The following is a 21,753-nucleotide window of genomic DNA, read 5'->3' as shown; positions in this document are numbered from 1 at the left end:
TAGAAATATGCAGACTGTGTCCATAATGGTACCCACTTCTTTTTTAATGGGTTTATCTGTTTGATAGTGATATTCCTGCTGCAGTCCTACACACTCTTTCTATGGGCACATTTATGTTGCACCCAGTGGATCTTGCTTTTGAATAAATAAAATTATACTGTAAATTACTTAGATCATGAGATTACAAATTCAAGGACTTGGGAGAGAGTTGTAATCCTCTCAGTTCAAGGAGAACACAGTCTAAAGCTTGATACATGAACTCATTCAACTGCAGTCCTTTATTCATTTACAGTATTTGAGGGTGTTTACGGAATCCTCCAGATGGACATTTTTTATAAAGAAAAGAAACCAGACCAGCCCAAGATTCAAACTGTTTTGTCCTAGTGAAGTAATATTGTACTAAAGTGAACAATATACTGAATGACTGATCCACAGAGTGAGTTAAAATATATGTAACCCACAGGACAGCCATGTATGAGGGCCATCTCATTATCTTCGTGACAGTACTGTGAATTGGTTAAAGCTGAGAATTACATGAACAGTCCATGTAGTATTCTAAGAACTTGGGACATACTAATTTAAACAAAATATCAGAATTCCAGTATATCTTCTGATGAAATGATTCCTTGGCAGTAACATGTTAACACAAGTAATAACATTATCTGTAACATGCTACTTTTGGAAGCAATGAAATCATATTGATATTCCTTTTGCAAACAACATAATGACTGATAATGTTTTTAGTTACACCTGTGTAACAAGTTATGGGAGTTGCAGTGAATTACTTAAGAGCAGAAAAGCTCAGCTCTTATTCCTAAAAATCAGAGACTGTCAAGCACAAACACTAATTTATAGGAGAAGCCTTGATGGCAGGCAAGGACATCTAGAGATCATGTACAGATTTCTAGGGAGATCTTAGAGCTAAACTACATGCCATATGAAGTAACTAACTTAACCAACCAAATGGAGCAGATGATGCAGTAGGGAAGACGCAGTATACAACAGGTGATGAGTTAATACAGGAATACCTGGCTACTTTAAATGAATTCAAGTCTCCAGAGCCAGATGAGCTACATTTAAGGGTATTAAAGAGTAATCTCAGAACCACTGGCAATAATCCTTGAAAATTCCCGTGGGACAGGAAAAATACCAACAGACTGGATGGCAAATGCTGTCCCCATCTTCGAGAGGGGGAGGACGCAAACCATTTGTGGCCAGACAGCCTGATATAAATGCCAGGAAAGATTTTAGAGCAGATAAGTTAAAAAAAAAACAACAGTCTGTAAGCACATAGAAAGGAATGTGATGATCACTAAAGTCAATATACATTTCTTAAAAAAAAAGTCATAACAGATTAATTTTATTACCTTTTTGATAGAGTTACAAGCGGACATAGTACAGTGGGGCCTTCCCTTACACAGGGGATCTGTTCCGGAATTCTGTGTATGCTCACACCCCATTGTGAACAACACTATTGGAAACTATTGAAAACTATTGGATCACTATTGAACACTACTGGAAACTCCTCTACCAGTGTAGTGATATGTCTCTGTATTTGGCATCGTGCACATGGCAGTTGCCATTGGTGAAGACAGGACTTCCATTTGCTTATTCAGTGAGGCCCAGGTGCCAAATGATAAGCTACATTCCACTATAAATGGGCTTGAGGGATTTCTGGCCATGATCTCTTGAAACTAATGAGCTTTAGTCATCTATATGTATGATTCTTGTAATTTCTACCAGGGCTAATACAAAGTTATGAAAATGATATACTGAATTTAGCTGGTCTATTGTCTAGAATTTTGTATTGTTTGCTACTGAAGCAGAACAGGCAAAAAAAAAAAAATGCACATGCACCATAATCTGGATTTATTGAATCAAATGCATTTTCCCAGCTGCCAGTAAATGGACTGTATGATGTTTTGCACAGAATATTAATGATGACAAAACAAGGTTCTTAAACCACTGCTTCTGGCCCTGGTGCTTCCAACATTGCTGTCTTGTACAATTTAACATCCAAATTAATTCCACATGAAATGAAATCAATTTATATTCTTTGTTTTAACCCTGCAGACGACTAGCAGGAAATGGCTTGACACACGTTCCCAAAGGAGCATTTGCTGGACTTTTCAGTCTTAAAGTATTGTAAGTAGGCTGTTGTTTTTTTCCTCCATTCATTTATGTTATCTGTTAAAATCTTCCAGGATGTAATATTTTATTTAAGTGCATTGTTTACTTTGATCAGAGCTTCCAAAAGGAAAGTTTTGTATGTATGTATGTGTGTGTGTGTGTGTGTGTATTGGAATGGCCTTTGCTTCACTGTGATGGAGAAACTATGAACTTGAAAAGATGAATTTGAGTGATGTTTCAAAAACAGTTTGCTCATCAGGTCAAAAATCGTCTGGACAGTATCAGTCACAAATGTAATTTCATGTAATTGTTTCTTTAACTTTCCACAAAAGGGCAAGGTTTAGTTCTCAAAGTTCAGAAACTTTTCAAGTGATGATGGATTTCCACTTTTATGGGTAGGTGTGACAAGGAGAACAAGAATACATTAATCACTGTAAAACAGTAGAATATAATGAAATATTCTATGTCCCTAATCTTATATTCTGTTTCGTGATAGATTTAACAAATACAGGATAAACTGGAACCTTTTTTTTCTTAAACTAGATGAGATTTCTTAACTTTACCAAAGAGCTATCTGTGAAAATGGACTTCTATTTCAGAAGCAGAATCCGAAGTAATCAGGATGCAGATAGTTCTGTGTAAGCCCATTTGCGGCTGATGTAGTGGATTGTTGTTGGGACTCTAGGGTCTATTGCTGTAAGGGGTAAATGGTTCCAGTGTTCTAACATGTTGGTAGAGATGTGGGTGTTCCTATTTTACCCCCACATGTGCACAGCTGCTGAATGGGTAGATACTTGATGTGAAATCATAGTACTAGAATTAACATCCAGTGTGCCTATATTACGGCCTCATCATGACCTCCAAAAAGGCCATAGGGCCTTTCCCCATCCCCATAACTAAGCAAACTGCCTCTCCTGAAGTACATTGGCAGCAGTTCTAAACATATATCTACAGCATCAGTCCCACATACTTATTTCTGAGCACACAAGTGTAGTGTTCTGCTGTAAGTTTGCTGGTTATTTTTTTCCTAGTTAGGACCTTTCTGAGGAAGAAACTGACTTAAGGCCTGGGACAGACCACCCGAAAAGGGCGTCCTGCTGGGGGCCTTTTTTCCTCTGGGGGAAGCCACAGCCACCAATCCATGTGGCTTCACTTTGGAGGAAAAAGAACCCACAAAAAGCGGGTTCTTTTTCCACCATACCAGTTACATACCAGTTACACATACACTTGTGACATAACTAGCATGGCGCAATGTGCAGACGCTATGCATCCATTATGTTACAATGACGGCATCCATGTACACGGGGCCCCACCATTATGGTGCCGCCAGTACATGTTAGGGTTAGGGTCGTCTGTCCCACATCTTTGAAATCCTATGAAATCCTATGAAATTAATGGGGCCACCATAAGTCAACAAGAGACATCATGTCACATACCCGTGTGTGTGTGCACGCATGCGCGCGCACACACACACACACACACCATAATACTTAACTGGAATAAGACTAGGATGAAATGATAAGGTGTTGGGATTCTGAAAAATGCAACATAAATGAAACCATGTATCACAATAGCAAAGTTCTGAATGTATATAGAACAAAATCATGTTCTATATATTCTTTCAAAAATCTAAACTCATAGGAAAAATCCATCACTGAAACAGATAAAGCCAATAGCATATGATAATATGATTCAAATACCAAACCTGCAATTTTATTAATAAGTTTTTCTTAGTACGTTCCTTGAAAAAACATGTGTCTCACCAGTGATCTTCTCAGACTTGATAAAATTTGCATTTGGTTTAGGCTTCCCCCAAGCTATAAAAATCATTTTGTCAATGGACCTTTCAATGATGAAAAAAAATATACTCTCACATTTTTCAATCTGTTGCATTAACATTGCTATTTCCCCCAAGTTTAGTAGTGTTCAGCATCTTTTCCTCCCATCCCCTTTATCTGTAACGCCACCACTGTAAACAGGCTAGGCTAAAGTGCCCCAGTGATTGAACTGGGATTTGAACACAGATATCACTAGGCCTAACTGAATGCTAAAATGCACTAGTTCTCATATTAATGTGATTGAAGTAGGGCTACCATCTCTAAAACCCAATTTCATTATAGTGGCAATTAACACCATGTATAGTGATATAGCCTTTAAGGATATAGTAGGGCTTTTTTGTTTGTTTATTCATCTAACAGCTATTAAATGAAGGTGGTTGTGAGACTGTGCCACAATAAGATAACAAAACTAACTAAACTAAGATCATGTTGTTTTTCCTCCCTCTCTAAATGTGTGTGTGTGTTTATATATACACACATGTAGAATGCTTCAAAACAATCTGTTAAGACAAGTTCCCTCAGAGGCCTTGCAGAACCTGCGCTCTCTCCAGTCTCTGTAAGTATATGCATCTTTCTTATAGTATTGCACATTATAGTTAATAGAATAAGGCAGAAAGACATTGCTTAAGTACGTATATAAATTATACATCTACAGATAATATTTTATGCCACAAAAGCATATTACTTATTTTCTAAAATGTATAAAAGATCATATAATAATTGGTTTGAGACTAATTATTTTACTCTTGTCTTATTTTATTTTGGCCCAAACAATGTCTCACTTTTGCTTTTCAAAGGAATGTTTAAAGGCCATACAACAGATTTAAGGAACATGAGTTCCATACATAGTGTCAGCCTAAGAATTCTAAGTTACAAAACATTGATTTTAAATGAAAGCAAGAAACAGTCCTAAAAAATATCACCAAACACATATTAAAACAAATGTGCAAGAAAAAAGGGGTAATGTATGTTAGTAATATTTTCCAAATGTGGTGATTTGTAATTCCATGTATCAACCTCTATTGCTTTCCTTTTCAAGTTCAATCTCCAGGAGAAACTGGACCTGCAGAAATGATAAACTATAGAAACAAAGGGTTCTTTATCATGTTGAGGGTGACTTGAAGCCTCAACAAGTTTTCTAAATGCACTATCTCTCTATCTTTCACTCTGATGCAAATATCTTTCCATAAAGCTAGAGAAGAGGAGGTCAAGGAAAGGAAGGAAGAAAGTTGAGCAGTTGTGTGACCTGTTTAAGAGCCTGGTTTTTGGTAACAGAATTAAAAGAGAAAGAGAAAGAGCATGGTAGGTAGGAACTTTAAACAGCTGTGGAGCCCACAGCAGAGACAATGATAAAAGCATGTTCAGAATAGCTACAATCACTTGAAAGAGGATCATTGGCAATTGTGAACTCTTTGTAGAAAAGAAAACCAGTTTTCTAAATGAGTTGTGCCAGTCTAATCAAAATGCACAGTCTGATAAAAGTTTCTCGTTTCATACTACCTGGTAATTTTCTGTCCATAAGGTGATTCTTCTCTTGGTTTCTGATTTACAATACAGATTACTTTGAAACTATTGAAAACAGGAAACCTTTTTTTAAAGGAACAGAAAGCAGGCTAAGGAAGTTTTACAAAATAAAAGCTTTCTTGAAATTTAGAGCTTAGTTAAGTTAGAGGTACTCCATATGAATATTGATGATTCCTTTGTCCCATTTTCCTCATGTTTATTGATGGTTGGCCCAACTAACTTTACTGGTGCTCTGCCAATTGTGCAGATTATTACTGTTCTTCTTTCTAGTTCAAGTATTTGCTAAATGGGTTTCCCTGAAAATATATACTTTATTTCCAAATGTGGGATAAATTTCATTTATTACCATGGGACAGGTTTGTTCTCTTCTTCCACCTCTCCCACCCCATCCCCACGTATCTTTACAACTACAGTTAGGATAAATGCCCTGTTGCATTCTGCCACCTGATATTTATGAAGTAGTCACCTAATGGATTTCATGGGAATACATTTCACACGTATTCAGATCAGCCCTAACATTGAGCAGAGCAAAGAAGCTGCTTCAGGAAGTAAGTGTGGGATTGAGCACTGGCAGGTCCCTATGCCATATACCTCAAGCTCTTCAACTATTCTCCTTTCTTGGGAAACTGAACTGTGTGCCATAGATCTTATCCTGCACCTCTTAAAAGCTAGCCTTCTGTTCTCAGATGAGATGAAGTATCTTGTTTCCAATTCTAAAAAGATTCATATGCCAATACAGTTGCCTGGATTGTATATGGAGCATGTCTTTGGCTGTCTTGAGTAATTATTCTTGTCGATGTTTGTGCAGTTCTGGGGAATGCAAGGTCTTTTGAAATATTGCCTCAAATCAATCTCCACCCTACTACACCGATTTCAGAAAGACTAGAACCTCGTATAGATCATCATTCTTCCAGTGAGGTGCTTTGCATGAGTTCCTGTTCAGAATTGGAACAGACAGATCTTGTCCTGTCAGTGTAATCCTGACTGACCTACCCTTCCATTTCAAAGTGTTTAGAGTTCTCATTTGGCTATAACACAAGATCACTCCCCTTTTTTCCCATGTAAATATGTGTATCAGTAAGAACACACATGGAGATTCCTGTCTCTGAGCTGGCATCCTACATAAGATTTCCCTGTCGTTAGTCCCCAGATAGAGTCACTGTGTCATCAGTCTCTTCAGTACCAAGAGTGCTTCATGATCTGTTTACTCCATAAAAATTACAGCAACTATTGAGAGCCAGCACAGTGTAGTGGTTTGAACATCAGATTACAAGCCTGGAGACCAGGTTTTGAATCCCCACTCATGCCTGGAAACCCACTTGTGAGACCTTAGACAAATCACACGCTCCACCTCTGAAAATTCCATGATAGGTTCACTTTAGGGTCTCCATAAATTGGTAATGATTTGAAGGCAAACAACAACAAAATGACCCTGCTCATACCACACTAAATCCTTTATGATAGATCTATAGCCCACCCTTTTTTTACTGTTTTGAGATCCTCTGTGTTTTTTTTTTCAAAAATATTCTGTCAGGCTGCTCCTCCTGCTCCAAGCAAATAGCAGAAAATCAACCAGTTGTAGCAGCCCAGTCATAACTTCCAGTTTCTCAGTCATTGTTGATAACACAACCATAGCTCTTCAAATGATTTATACTCACTTCTTGATAAATGTGTCAAATATTCAGTCTTTACTTTTCATACCTGCTGCATGTGATACTCTTACCACTGATCTATCAGCTTCTATTGCCATAGCTGTCTTGCCCATTCTGATACCAACTACAAACTGGTAGCAAGCTGTGAATAGTGATCCATCTGTTTAATAGCCACTAACTGTAGAAGCAACAGGTAATTCTTGGTGTGTGTGTGTATTTCAAATTCTTCATCCTTTGGATCTGCTTCAGTGTTTATATCATCTCCTGACCCAGAGATTGTTGGAATGTGCTGAGTGTGCAGCCTGCATGGATTTACGCAGAAGCTTCTTGCCAGAAGAACCACTAAGCAGAGACTGTGTGACTGATCTGGAATCTCCTCCTTTCCTCCAGATGCTGAGAAAGCACCCTGAAACAAGTGTCTCTTCAAAGAGGCTTTTTAATTTTCCAGTTGCTATATACAGAAAGCAAAATCCAAAGCTACACATCCACCACCGACAACCAACAAACCCACACTGTACAATGAGGCTTGGGCTTTATATACATTTTTGCCATGCAGCCACTAAGCTCATCCTCTTCCTGCTGTGTCCCCAAATTTTCAAAATTGCAAAATCCCAGTGCATCATGGTAAAAGCCCAGTTCCTCTTGTTTTGAATCCAGTTTGTAATGGTTAGGTACTAATATCATCCAACCGGTCAAGATACCTCCCTACCAACATTGACTCACCCCATCCAGTAATCCTGGTCAAATCTGACATCAATACCTCCTTTCCACTCAATATACTTTTCTCCCACTTATATACTGCCTTTCTCCCAGGGGGAACCAATGTGGCTTATGTTCTTGAATGCATGGCATTCAACAAGAAGGTGAATCTTTTCTTTTTCATCAGCTTTTACTTGTGACTTGTTCAAGTCTCCCAATGGGTTTCTATGCCTGAGTAAGGATTTGAAGCCTGTTCTTCAGAGTCGTAATCCAGTGCTCAAACCAGTACAACATGTTAACTGTTCTTCAAAATCCCTCAGTCCATTTGAAATATCCCAGATACTTGTAGAGCTTTGGTCTTTTATGTGGATTGAACTACTGTTTTTATAATTTGTTATAGAAATCCTAAGCAAGACTAGTTCATTTTTACCCAACATTTCTCAGAATGGATTGTATCAACACGTTGTACACTGGATGTTCAAGGCAAGACTGATGTTTTATTTGGAAGAGCAGTTCTGTTCTGTTTTTTGGCATGTCATCTTCCCTCTTCCCAGTAAATTACATCACTAATCTCCAATATGTGTGAGTCACAGAGACTACAAAGAATAACAGGTTGTTTATCTGTAATTGTTTCTTTGTGTGGTCATCTGTGAATTTACACAATCAGCCCTACATCCCTCTTACTGATTTCTTGCCATTCATTTATTACAGTGAACATTAGAACGGAGTGGAGACTAGCCTGAACATGCTGATTATTTGCTTGGGAAATGATAAGAATCATAATCTTAGAATTGGAAGAGACCACAAAGACCATTTAGTCCAACCTTATGCCACTCAAGAGTACACAACTAAAGCATTCCTGAAAGATGTGCATCTATCCTTTGTTTAAAAACCTCCAAAGGAGAATCCATCAGTCTCTAAGGCAATCTCTTCTACTTCTGAACAGCTCTTACAGTAAATAAGTTCTTCCTAAAGTTGTAGATTAGACGGAGAGCAAGGTTCATACTAAAAAATACTCAGCTAGAATGTTCTAATCTGTATATGTGTAAAACCCATTTGTATGGGTTCAAAGACAACCAGCTGAAGAACCAGAGCGACAGGTAAGCAACTTGTTCCAACTGATTAATCAGTTAATCTAGCTATTACATTTTCATGTAGAAGAAAAACAACATTCTGAACACTTCCTTTGTTTTAAAAGATAATGCATTTCTGCATCTTAGCAGTCATTATTTTAGAAGAAGTCTTATCTAGATAGAAAGAACTACTTGCTGATCATCTCCAATATTTATAACTAATTATTTTTTATATTGTCTGTTTTTAAAAGAAATTTTAAACATGGTTAATATATGCTTTATTTTTATTTATATTATACCTGATTTTTTTTTAAACCAATTTTGATAGTCTGCAAAATGTTGCCAGGGTGCAACAAACTAACAGCAGTTCTGGATCATTGTAGGATTTTTTTTTCTGTTGTTAGATGCATACTTTTGCAAACAACATGTACCTTTTAAAAGCTTATATAAATATTATCTAAACATCAAATATAGAACAATGTGGAAAGATGATGAGACGGTAAAGGAAATGTAGCCATGAAGATACTTGGAAAAAGTCTGCATCTAATTGGACAGTCTAAAAGTGTCACATGAAAACTAAAAAAAAAAAAGCTTATCTTCCAGAGAGCTCTCAATCTTCTGTCTCCTTCTTAAATCTGCTTTCTTAGAGCCTGCATTCATATTTTCTTTGAGGTTAAATTATATCATGACTGTGGCCCAGAGGACACTTTTTAACATCATAAGGATCAGTATTTTATTGCTAGAGAAGTCTTCTTACTTTATTATTTATATCTACAACATATTATACTTGATCATAATTCTTCAAGTATAATATGTTGTAGATATACTGCAGTACATATACACACACATATTTATATGCACACATACACACAGAATATGTTTTTAAAAGTGGCACTGGATTACATTTCTTATGCTTTGTGAATTTTGGCTGAAAATTTGGACATTGTAAGTGAGCATGTGATGAGTTTCATACTATAGCCTTTTTATATGCTGTCTATAGTAGAAAATAAAATATTTTTGTATCCCTAAATTGGCCCCCTTTTGAGCCTAATAGCTGCTTTTAAACTTTCCATATGTTAGCCACATACTTAAATTATAAATAAGGTATTATTTATGAGCTAATGGACTTAGCTTTGAAAGTGCCAAAACTTTGATCAGAAGAACTAGAACAACTGAATGAAAATGTAACATTTCATTGCATATTTTACAGATCAGTATGCATTATTTGCATTATGACAGGAAGCACAATCACTAATGTTTTATTATTTGCACATAGGAAAATGGTTCTTAAGAGTAAAGGAAAAGATTAGATAACAAGAAGAGTACTTTGTGAGTGCTTTAACTAAATTATATAGTTTGCAATATGTGGCCTAGTAGCTTCTTAGTACAGCATGTTAAAAATTAACTTTGCTGGATTTGAATCAGAAATCAATATTGTTATTTCTGCATTAATAGGTAATGCAAGTTTATCTTAGGCTTGGATAACCTTTAACATTTAAAGATTAACAGTTACTACACAGACCTGAAACTTTGGGTTTTTTTAGGAATAAATTTTATTCCAAAATACATTTTACATTATACTGCTGTCCACAGACATTTTGGCTCAATAAGGGGTGAGAACTATGTGGTCTTTCAGATGTTGTTGAACTGCAGCTCCCAGCATTCCTCACCACTAGCTATGCTGACTAGGGCTGCTAGGAGTTGCAGCTCAACATCTGGAGACCTGCACTGTTCCAACCCACCAGCATGATTTGCCCAGCCATTCTTCAGGTTTTACCATGTAACAGAGCATTATGAGCTATTTAAAGATTACATTTTCCTGCAGTGTTCTGAGCAACAATATGCCAACCATTGTGAGAAATTGTAAAATTGTGAGAAATGTAAAAAAAAAAAAATAGTTTATAACTGCCCATCACAGACATCAGTTTTGCCCTGTGCAAAAGCCATTTGCCAGGAAAACTCTTCAACCTGGGACTGGTTCCAAAGTAAATTATGGCAAAATAAACTTATTCTATAAACTATTATTTAATTTATAAAATCTTGATTTTTATGGTACAGAAAAACTATTGGTGCAGTGTTTGCCTTCTACTCCTTCCCAAATCATTCTGTAGGCATAAGACTGCCTGGCATCTTGCAGTCCTTAAATGGAATAACCAATAACCTCTGAGTCAGATGCAAGATCTGTAAGATCTAGGCCATCTATACATCAGGATGTTAACTATGCAGGAGGGAGAAAATATGACTTGATTAAAGCTTTCTTTCCTCCGTTCTCCCTTTAATCAGAGTAACTGTCAAGCTAGTGCAGTTCTTAAGTCCTTGGCTTAGACAGAAACATCACACAGACAAGAAATGTATCTCTAACTAAATGCAAAGAAACTTCTCTTTTTTAAAAGCATATACAGTACTTGAAAACATAGCACAAAATATACTGTTGCTTTTACAGAGGCTCAGATTGGTTATTTCTAAACATTTCCAGTTTCTCCAGTTTGTTGACAGTCTTCATGAGCTATTTTGGAAGCTGTGTCCCTATGGCCTGCCATGTCAGTTATTGTATTGAAAATTAAATTGTAAAAAGGATTTGACACTGAACTTTTTAAATTTGTTCCAACTGACCTTGTCTCAGTTATTTGCCAGCCTGGCATGGAGCCACAGAAATTGTTATTTGTTCTCGTGCAGTAGGTAGAAATACTGAGAACAAGGAGATAAAATGGACCTGACATTTTATGTGAGTGGAAATGAAGAAATGGGCTTTAAATAAAGAGATTAGCATGCTTACCACAAAGTCCCATTTCTCTCAAATGAGCTAGATTTGGTTTGTGAAAGATTACTGACAGTCTGCTTCCATTTACCATATCTTTAACTCATGGAAAGCAAATATTTAAGCATAATTTCTTTAACCATCATCTATTTGGCATACATTTGATGGAGCTACATCTGATGTGATTTGTCTACAAACAGCTTCCTGAATCATTGTCTCAAGGCTGTAATATTGCAGAAACAAACTCTTCCAGCAACATATCATCTCTTCCACTCATTGTAGCTTTTGCATCTTGTAGTCATTTTGTTGAATATTGAGCTTGAGAAAGAGTCCTCTGAAACATTCTGTCTATTTCTGTTTGGCTACCCTGTTTCTTGCTATTCTACTTAGTCAATCTAATGAAAAGAACTAAATACTTCATTATTTCAATGGAGAAGTTCCCACTACCACTGTGATCATCAAATATACTTCCTAATTAATTTTGTTTGGAAAAGGATCTTGTTGAAGCTGTACAATGTACTTGGATATGTATTTCATTATCACTTAAAGTAGACAGTAAAATAAAATATACAGGACGTAACAACTGGGATATAGTAACTGTAAAGAAATGCAGAAACATTTTTTCCAGTTTAGGCCATTCTACAAAAGATTATATCCCACACCCCTTCCAAAAAAAATCCTAAATTCTACCCTTATGTTTCCCTTAGGCGTCTGGATGCTAACCACATCAGCTTCGTGCCTCCCAACTGTTTCAGTGGCTTGGTTTCGCTCAGACACCTGTGGCTAGATGACAACTCTTTGACAGAAATTCCAGTACAAGCTTTCAGGAGTTTGCCAGCACTTCAAGCAATGACACTGGCACTGAACAAAATACACCACATCCCAGATTATGCTTTTGGAAATCTCTCCAGTTTGGTAGTTTTGTAAGTTTTGTAGTCTGGGATAGGAGCTGATTTGTATTTCAGGACTTGATATCATTATTAACTGACACTTTCAAGAATTTTTGGCTGTTACCATCTTGAAGTAATTAGATAAATATAAACAGTGAGAAAAAGATGTACCTATAGCAGATAGAGTAGCAAAAATGTGAAATAATGGATAGGTCCAAAAACTGGGTAATGGTGTAAATACTAGCATGAAATGGAAGAAGATAGAGCTGCAAACATTGATGCCTTCTTTTATCCTTGCGTTTCATTTAAAAGACATAGCATATCTTGTCTTAACCACATAAAATGATACAAAATGAATTGTTGATAACTACGTTTTGCTTGCAGCCTAATCCTTTGATCTGCTGCATCAATATATAAACATTTCAGAATATAGTCACTTTGTGTCACATGGCTGGTTTATTTCAAAATCAATCTGTTGTAGGCTATTATCCCTGTACAGACATTATGGCTGGAGATCTGTTGGGGCAGAGTGGTAGTGCAAGAGTCCATTACAATAGCAAAAGTGCAATTTGACCTGGGTTGCAGGGTAATGAAAAATAGAATTGAACAAAACCTGGTTGTTGTTGTTGTCAATTCCCTTCGAGTCAACCTCGACTCATGGTAACCCTGTGAGTGAGACATCTCCAAGCTCTTCTATCCTCTACCTCTCTGCTTTCAGAGATTCTTTATAGTTGTCATGTAGAAAAGACCACTGTTTCACAACAGAACAAAAAAGCTACAGGACTCCTTTAACTCCTTTAGGACAAAATCCTAACGAGTAAAGATATACAGCTGAACACTAAAGTTACAATCATCTACCATGAACAGATGTGAGAATTGGACAGTGAAGAAGGCAGATAGTAAGAAAATTAATTCATTTGAGATGTGGTGCTGGAGAAGAGTGCTGAGGATACCATGGATGGCCAAAAACAAACAATTGAGTCCTAGAACAAATAAAGCCTGAACTCTCCCTGGAAGCTAACATGACAAAACTGAGGCTGTCAAACTTCAGCCACATCATGAAAAGGCATGATTGGCTAGAAAAGACAATTATGCTGGGAAAGTGGAGGGCAGTAGAAAGAAGTGAAGACTGCATGCCAGATGCATAAACTGAATTAGGGAGACCAGGAGCCTGAGCCTACAAGACCTCAGCAGAGAGGTAGAAGGCAGAGGGGCTGAAGATGTCTTATTCACAGTGTCACCATGAGTCAAGATTGACCTGAAGGCAGCTAATAACAACAATGAACAAAACATTTAGCTTGTTTCTATTTTTTCTACAGTATTTGCACAAATGTGCACTTGTTTCTCAGATTCTAAAAAACCCAAATCAGAACAATGACATGTCGTAGCTGCAGAAAAGCCAGATGTTAAACCCCCATCCCTACAACTGGAAGCATAAAGAAAGGAGAAAACATGAACAAAGGCTGATAATGGCAGTGTTGGGATGAGAATCACTTAAGGCTGTGCAATGAAGTTCTAATCCTACAGAAAGCAAGTGATCCTGTCAGACACAAGATGGTAAAAGACTTGTAACTCAGCTCACTATATGTTTCATCTGAGATGAACCATGCTGTACTCAAGCCAATAGCTGACTAAATTACACAAACATACTTCTAGGTTTACTTGAGTTACCTCTCAATACTTAGATATTGTTTGTTGTGTGCCTTTAAGTCATTTCTGACTTAGGGCAACCCTAAGGCAAGCCCACCACTGAGTTTTCTTGGCAAGATTTGTTCAGAGGAGGTTTGCTATTGCCTTCCTCTGAGTCTAAGAGAGAGTGACTTGCCCCAGGTCACCCATGTGAGGATTCGAACCCTGGTCTGGAGTCCAATTTAGATATACAGTGTTCCCTCGCCTTACGCAGAGGATTCGTTCTGGACCCCTCTGCATAAGGCAAATGCCGTGTGTGCTCAAGCCCCATTCAAATGATGTGCACACCCCATTCACCTTTTTAGAGCTCACCATCCATGTGGCCTCGAGTCCATGTATTGCGAGCCCACGTATAGCGCAGGCACTCTTTACTTCATTTTATTTTCACTACTTATATCTTGAAATATGTATTGAATAGCAAAATGATACTACCTAGTTGCAATAAGCACAAAATTGGTTGCTCTGCTGCAGTTATACCCTTATACAGTTGGCCCTTGGAACTCACACAGGATCCATACCAAACCAAACCTCTTGCATATTCAAGCCCCATAGGCTTGAATGGGGCGTATGTATGCAGGGTGCGCACCACAGGCATGCACCCCATTGACATTAATGACAGTCGCCCCTCCACGGATTTTCAAGTCCATGGATCTCAAGTCCGTGGACTTGGAGGGGCAACTGTATTTATGGTTTTAAAAGGAGTTTTTAAAAGAACATGTTATGCTTCTCAGTTTAAAATTCCTTACAAGATCTGTTACAATCTAAAATATCGCATTTTGGCATGCAAAAGGAGAATAGGGAGCAAGAACAAAATTAAAAGATCAAGAGATAAATAAAAATAATGACTATATCACAGTTTAGATCACAGGCACTTGGCAGTTTGCAGTCTGGAAACTAAGATATTGTTACCTGAGTAATTTTGAAGAGCCAAGTACAACAGAGTACAAAGGGATGGGAACAGGTAGAAAGCATTCCCTCCCATCTACAGTCTTGTAAAAGCTTCACTTGTATATACTCATGCCTAGAGGAGTGACTTTCTTCAGATTTAATCATCAAAATGTTATTCTCCATTCCACTGTGTGTAGATGATTTTCTGACCTGTGTTCTTAACACTCTTTGCAGACATCTCCATAACAATAGAATCTACTCTCTGGGAAAGAAATGCTTTGATGGTCTCCACAGCCTAGAGACTTTGTGAGTTGACATTTTCATTGTGCTTTGTTTTCACTGACGTTCTGGAAAAATAAAATAAAAAGCCAAACATGCTTTGGGGATTACTAAAGGCTCAGAGTGATAATTTATGATGACTCTATAAAAGTAAAGTGATTTAAGTGATTGGTTTGGCTTTTCCTTTTGTGAAACAACATAGCCCTGTAGTGATATTTGCACTACTGATATCTCTCCATGAGTGACTGTTTCAAATTCTTAAATTAATAAAATTTTGACAGATTTTTGCCCAGTTTTCCACCCAAATTAAACTGTCAATTTCTTCATTATCTGATACAGAGTTTAAAGCATATGGTTCACATTAAAAATAGCATAATAGCGATAGCTCCCCCTGCCCCACTTTTTGAAGAATAGTATAAGATGTAAGAAGTTAAAAAAATTGTAAGGGCAGCCCAATCAGTAAAAGAAGTGGATTTAAGATTATTCTTGGAGATAGTTTAACTAAACAGTGCATAATAATAAATAATGTATTTTCTGGTGTATAAGACTACTTTTTAACCCAGGAAAATCTTCTCAAAAGTCGGGGGTCGTCTTATACGCTGGGTGTCATATTATAGGGCAGGTGCTGAAACTTCCAAGCCGGACTGGAGAATCTGCAGTCGCCGCATATGGTGGGGGGAGCTCAAAAACGACTGCAGCTGCATCCCCGCCGTATGCGGCGATCGTATGAAAGCAGCTACCGCTCTGATAGTCTTGGAGACAAAAAGCACTGGGCAGGCAGGCAGAGCTGACCAATCCAAGCAGGCTTTGTATACAACAAGGTTTCCTGCTAAGGACCTGCATGTCATAAGCATTTGAATTTAAATTATCATATTGAAATCAAATCTGATGGGTTTTTTTAAAAAAAATTATTTATATACCGCTATTCCAAAGATCATAGCGGTGAACAGCAAGTAAGCTAGTTAGCAAGTAAGCTAATTTGCCCCCAACAGTCTGGGTACTCATTTTAGCGACCTCAGAAGGATGCAAGCCTGAGTCGAGCTTGGGCCCTTCTGCTGGTCTTGAACTCGCAACCTTGTGGTTTTGAGTGTATGGCTGCAGTACAGGTATTTAACCACTGCGCCACCAGGGCTCCATTTGGAAGGACTTATTATTTGGTGTGCATTGGAAGTGGGGTAGTCTTATACGGTGAGTACATCCCAAACTCTATATTTTAACTGGAAAAGTTGGGGGTCGTCTTATATGCCCGGTCGTCTTATACGCCGGAAAATATGGTAATGAAAAAGATATTACTGCAAATATCCATAAACAATTTGAGCTTCTGAAGCTATATAGAAATAGATATAAATCATAATATACAGGACAGGTAGTATATGTCATTATCAGAACAATGTGAATAAACTATTCACTTGTCAGACTAGCATTCCATTTAGTAATACACAGTTTAATTTACTGTGATTTTTATTTTCATCCAGAGATTTAAATTACAACAATCTCAATGAATTCCCCACTTCTGTGAGAGCACTCAGAAACTTGAAAGAACTGTAAGTACTGAATTAAGGGTTTCTAAGAACCCTGTGCTTTACTTTACTTCAACAATGATGACAGCATCAGTATAACACGTGCAGTCTATGTATTTTGGGAATACCAGAGAGAGAGCAAGAAGTAAACACATTTCTAAGAGTGCTCTAAACCTATTTATTTATTGAGGCCCAGAAGTATGAAATGAAAATGTAATATCTACCTAATATCACCCTGGAATATAAGAAATATATGTGTTGCCAGTGGTAGCCAATAACTTCCACATAAGGAGTGCAGTACATTTGCTTTTGGTTTTATACAAAGTAAAGATATTCCTTGTTGACAAGGTTGTCAAGTCATGTCCGACCATAGAGGGTGGTGCTCATCTCCGTTACTAAGCCAAAGAGCCAGCATTGTCAGAGACAATGTGGCCAGCATAACTGCACAGAACACTGTTTACCTTCCCACCAAAGTGATACCTATTTATCTACTTGCATTTGCATGCTTTCGAACTGCTAGGTTGGCAGAAGCTGAGACTAGTGATGGGAGCTCACCCAATCATGCAGCACCCGGGCTTCAAACTACCAACCTGCATATCTTGCAATCAACAGAGTCAGTATCTTAACCACTTAAAGGACTTATCTAAGGTGTTGAACCATATTCCACAAAAAAGTTTAGTGCCTTGTACTACTTCTTTAAAATCTGATATCAAAACCAAAGTAGATTCATTGCTCCCATGACATGGAAGTCACTGGCTGCCATTGAACCTTGCATATTGGTAGCACTAGTTTTAGACATTATCAGTGAGAGAGTGCAGTTTATTGCACAGGCCTCTGGAACAGGCTTGACGTGTTACAAAAGGAGGCATGATGGGAATGGAAGGCAGCATAGGATGCAGTTTATCGCACAGGAGAACGCTGCCAGTGGCAGCAGAAGTTCCCATCGCATTCTGGAGGCATCCCAGAGGAGGCGATTTTCAGGAATGCTTCTAAAGAGTTCCTGAAAATCACCTCCGGGGGGACGCATCCAGAACGCAATGGGAAGTTCCAGCGGTGGTGGCATTGTTCTCCTGTGTGGTAAACTGTGTCCTATGCCACCTTCTGTTCCCATCACACCACCTTTTGTAATGTGCCAGGCTAGGGGCCTGTGCAATAAAGCCCAGTATAAGGTGTGAAGACTGCATTGTAATAGAGAGCATGCTGGCTGAGGGTTACTTAGAGTATTCTGGCTCCAAATTCCCCCTGAATTCACCCTTCACTTTGCTGGTTTTTCAGCTCTCTTCCCTAGCAACAACAGTTGGCTACCTTCCCACATGGTCCCTGTTTGTTGCCTGACACTACTGCTGAGGTCAGAAAATGTTACTGTTGCTGGACATGCCATTCTGATCTTAGAACAACTTGCACCTGCAGCAGCAATATCAGGCAACTAATAGAGACTGCGAATGAAAAGGCAGTTGCTGTTGTAGCTGAAAAACTGCTGCTAATGGTGAGTTCTTTAAATGCAAGTTAGGGGAAAGAAACCCCACATTGGGTGTGGGCATCATGAAGACAGTACAGATCTGATTCAGGCTTCTGGCCCTGCATCATGTAAGCAGAACCCAGTGACCCCAGAGGGAACTCATCCGTTTAGACAAGGGCGAGGATTAATACCTTTGATGCAGTCAGGGTCTATGCTGGTTTACTAACACTGAATGCTTAGCTGGTGGCTTTGAATTGGTACAGAAGTGTGTTCGTCTTGCTTTCCTGATACCTTTGCCTCTTATTTATGCTGGCTTCAATAGTTGCTGAAGATATTTATTGCATTTTATTGGCTGCATCCAGATTTGGCTAAATGCAGCTGGGCTGGCAGAAATAGACTTTGCCACCCACTTTTCCTCATGTTAGTTTCTCCAGCACCAGCACCAAATTGGTAGACAGAGGATTGAAAGATTCTGTCTCCTCAAGTAGATTAAGAGGAAGGGTCTGTAAACAGGAGAAGTAAGAGAAATCTATGACTGCCAGCCCAGTTGCAGATCAGTAAATCTTGATCCAGTTCACCTATTTTTACTTGTAGGATACTCTGTGATTCGAGGCTAAAAAAAATGACTCCACAATATAAGTTAAAATTAAAATGTAAAAATCATTTAAATAGAGCTTCACAGGATAGGTTGGTGCTGGGATGTTTATATATACAGCAAATACATATATAAATCCAAAAAGGTGTCCTCTATGGAGTACATTGAGGAATAAGGTGAGCATTCTGTACTTTGGGAATGAATGTAAATTCTTGATTGTACCTGCTGTGAATGTAGATTATTTTTATTTATTGTTTTACTTATAAAATATAAATATGGGGGCCCAGAAAAGACTCACCAAGGTGATTTGTAATTTAAATAAAATTTTAGTGTCAGTAAAACAACTGATTTTTCACTCCTGAAAATGGAAAGATTTTTTATAAAAAAAAGTCTATGTTATAATGTTATTCAGCCAAAACATTATAATTAATTGTATTATTCCAATGAGCTGTCTGCACTTTTAACCTTGAAACATCATCTATCATTTGACACTATATCACACAGTCTATAGTGATAATGGAAAATATTTTGCTGTTTTTACTGGAAATTTTTAAAAAAGGATTGACAAATTTTGTGGTTTGGCAAGAATTCTTGAATCTCCATTTCATAATATGACTGTGTGAACTTCACTAAAAAACAGAACTATAATTTCCAAGATTCTAGGAATTAATAACAAGATGAAATGTGATATATACGCACCCCATTCTTTGTGAAAACAACTTGGAACAATCCAGGGAAGCTATAAGAAGATTACAGTTCCATCTAAATCTATTTCAAATGGCTTTCTGGAATTGGGATGGCACCAAACCATCTTTGGGTATCTAGACTGATGATCTTCATTGGTAGAGAAATATGGGATAAGGTTGCTGTCTTGTTGATTCTCCTGGCTATGTCAGAAGCATTCACCCCCATTGACTACACAGTCCTGCTGAAGCAACTCTGGCTTGGGAGCTGGAGTGCACAGTTACAAGTGGTTCCTCTACAACTTGCAAAGTTGCTAAAGGAAAACTAGAATTTTTTTTGTTTGGTTCTGTGGCACTCCACGTCTGGTCCTTTATTGTTCAACATATATATGAGTGGTATGCCCACAGGCCATAAAAATAAAGGAACTCAATATGAGCCCATAGGGACTATAAATCATTATGCCCATAACTCCATGAAATGCACCCCACATGTAATTCCTAGTGTAAAGTATTATTTTGCATTACATTGCCCTTCACTCTCACCTAAAAGGTATCATCTAACACATTTTTTTTACAAATTGCACACAAAATTATTAACTCATCTAAAATAATTTTGTGTATTGCTGCCTCATGAAGTATGCTTCTTGAGATCTAAGGTGATAACCAAAAATGTATCCTGAGTATAAGAAATTGTTATCGTCTTGAATGATGGTTGTACTGGTAACAGGATTTCTCCATCCCAAAGTCTTTGAACACAAATTATGATACCATCTGGAAGAGCTGTAAACAAGGCTTGCTCTCAGAGCCACTTCATACGTATTATTTTTTCCTATATAGTAAACAGCCCTCAGTTCCCAGAACTGACAGTATCTGAACAACACATCTGATAATATTCCCCCCTCCCCAAAAAATTTCAAAAACTAATTCATCTATTTATGTGGAGATTTTAAAAGTGGTATGTGTTTAGTACAGAACTTGGAAAAGTTACTTTTTTAGACTACATGTCCAAGAATTCCCGGGTAGCATGACTCATGAACATGTCAGCTGAAAAATTCAAAACATTATAGTCCAAAAAGTAATGTTTCCAGGCTCTGGTTTGTCACTTCTTTTATTAGCAATGCATTTCTCCTGTTGAGAGCACCGTGAAGGTAGAAAATGAGCCTAATTCACAAGCATAAAACAACCATCTCATTTTTCCTTACTCTCCTCATTTCTCATTTCTCTTCCACATTCATCTATTTATCTTTTTCTATATCTTTTCTCACATCTTTTTCACACAACAGTTACAGCACTTCCATATACAGTAACTCTAACTGACATAGCTACATCTTATGGAATCCTGGGATTTGTAGTTTGGTAAGGGATAGAGATCTCTGGCATTTTCAGTACCTAAGGGGCTGTACAGACAGCCTGTAAGGGGTGACTGTATGCTGCCTCTAGAAGTGCTGGGTTGGGGACACAGCAACTGGATGCCATGCCCCCAACTCGGTGCAAAAAGAGCCCACAAATGATGGAAAGGGCATCATAGCCACCGCAGCATGGCTTTTAGACACCCTTTTGGTGCTGCATCATCTAAATGCTGCACCAGGGCCGCGCCATGATGCCGCGCCATCTAGAAGGGCATGTGGCATTGTAGCATGAAGGGGTGGAGCAACAGCATCCAGCATGTGGAAGCTGGACCGTGACTCCACCTACAGGCAGCACAAAGTGCCGGTCTGTATTGCCTCTTAGAGGCTGTACACACAGCCCATTCAGGGGTGGCTCTGTGCCGCCCCTGGAAGCGCTGGGTTGAGGACACGGCAGCTGCATGCTATGCCCCCAATCCAGTGCAAATAGATGCCATGAAATGCGGTTCCTATTTGCTCCCTAGAAGGGCACCATAAAGGCCATGGCATAGCCTTATAATGCCCCTCGTGCATAGAGCTGTTTGGACACTGTGCACGAAGGACGTCATCAGGGTGCATGCCATCTGAATGGGTGCATGCCAAGACGGCACCCGGCAATAGACTAGGATTTCTAAGTATGGTGTTTATCAGACGAGCTCTTAAAGAGGTACTATTCCAGTGTGACTCCTCT

The 21,753-nt window shown here is 38.2% G+C and overlaps 1 protein-coding gene across 7 annotated transcripts in view; it reads left to right on the top strand.

Annotated features, from left to right (window-relative positions):
- Positions 1-21,753, top strand: part of LGR5 (leucine rich repeat containing G protein-coupled receptor 5) — a 95,464-nt gene that overhangs the window by 48,045 nt on the left and 25,666 nt on the right. For 6 of the 7 annotated variants that reach the window (XM_042467520.1, XM_042467518.1, XM_042467515.1 and 3 more), the window contains exons 3-7: positions 2,074-2,145; positions 4,453-4,524; positions 12,382-12,597; positions 15,376-15,447; positions 16,896-16,964. In XM_042467520.1, the coding sequence (XP_042323454.1) occupies positions 2,074-2,145; positions 4,453-4,524; positions 12,382-12,597; positions 15,376-15,447; positions 16,896-16,964 (501 nt within the window). Of the gene's footprint in view, positions 1-2,073; positions 2,146-4,452; positions 4,525-8,554; positions 8,944-12,381; positions 12,598-15,375; positions 15,448-16,895; positions 16,965-21,753 lie in introns of those variants that run through there. The other variant, XM_042467521.1, reaches the window with a different exon arrangement.

This window comes from Sceloporus undulatus, chromosome 5 (assembly GCF_019175285.1).
Source record: "Sceloporus undulatus isolate JIND9_A2432 ecotype Alabama chromosome 5, SceUnd_v1.1, whole genome shotgun sequence".
Taxonomy (NCBI): domain Eukaryota; kingdom Metazoa; phylum Chordata; class Lepidosauria; order Squamata; family Phrynosomatidae; genus Sceloporus; species Sceloporus undulatus.
The sequence above is the reverse complement of the archived record's forward strand: the minus strand, read 5'-3'. Positions and strand labels throughout refer to the sequence as shown.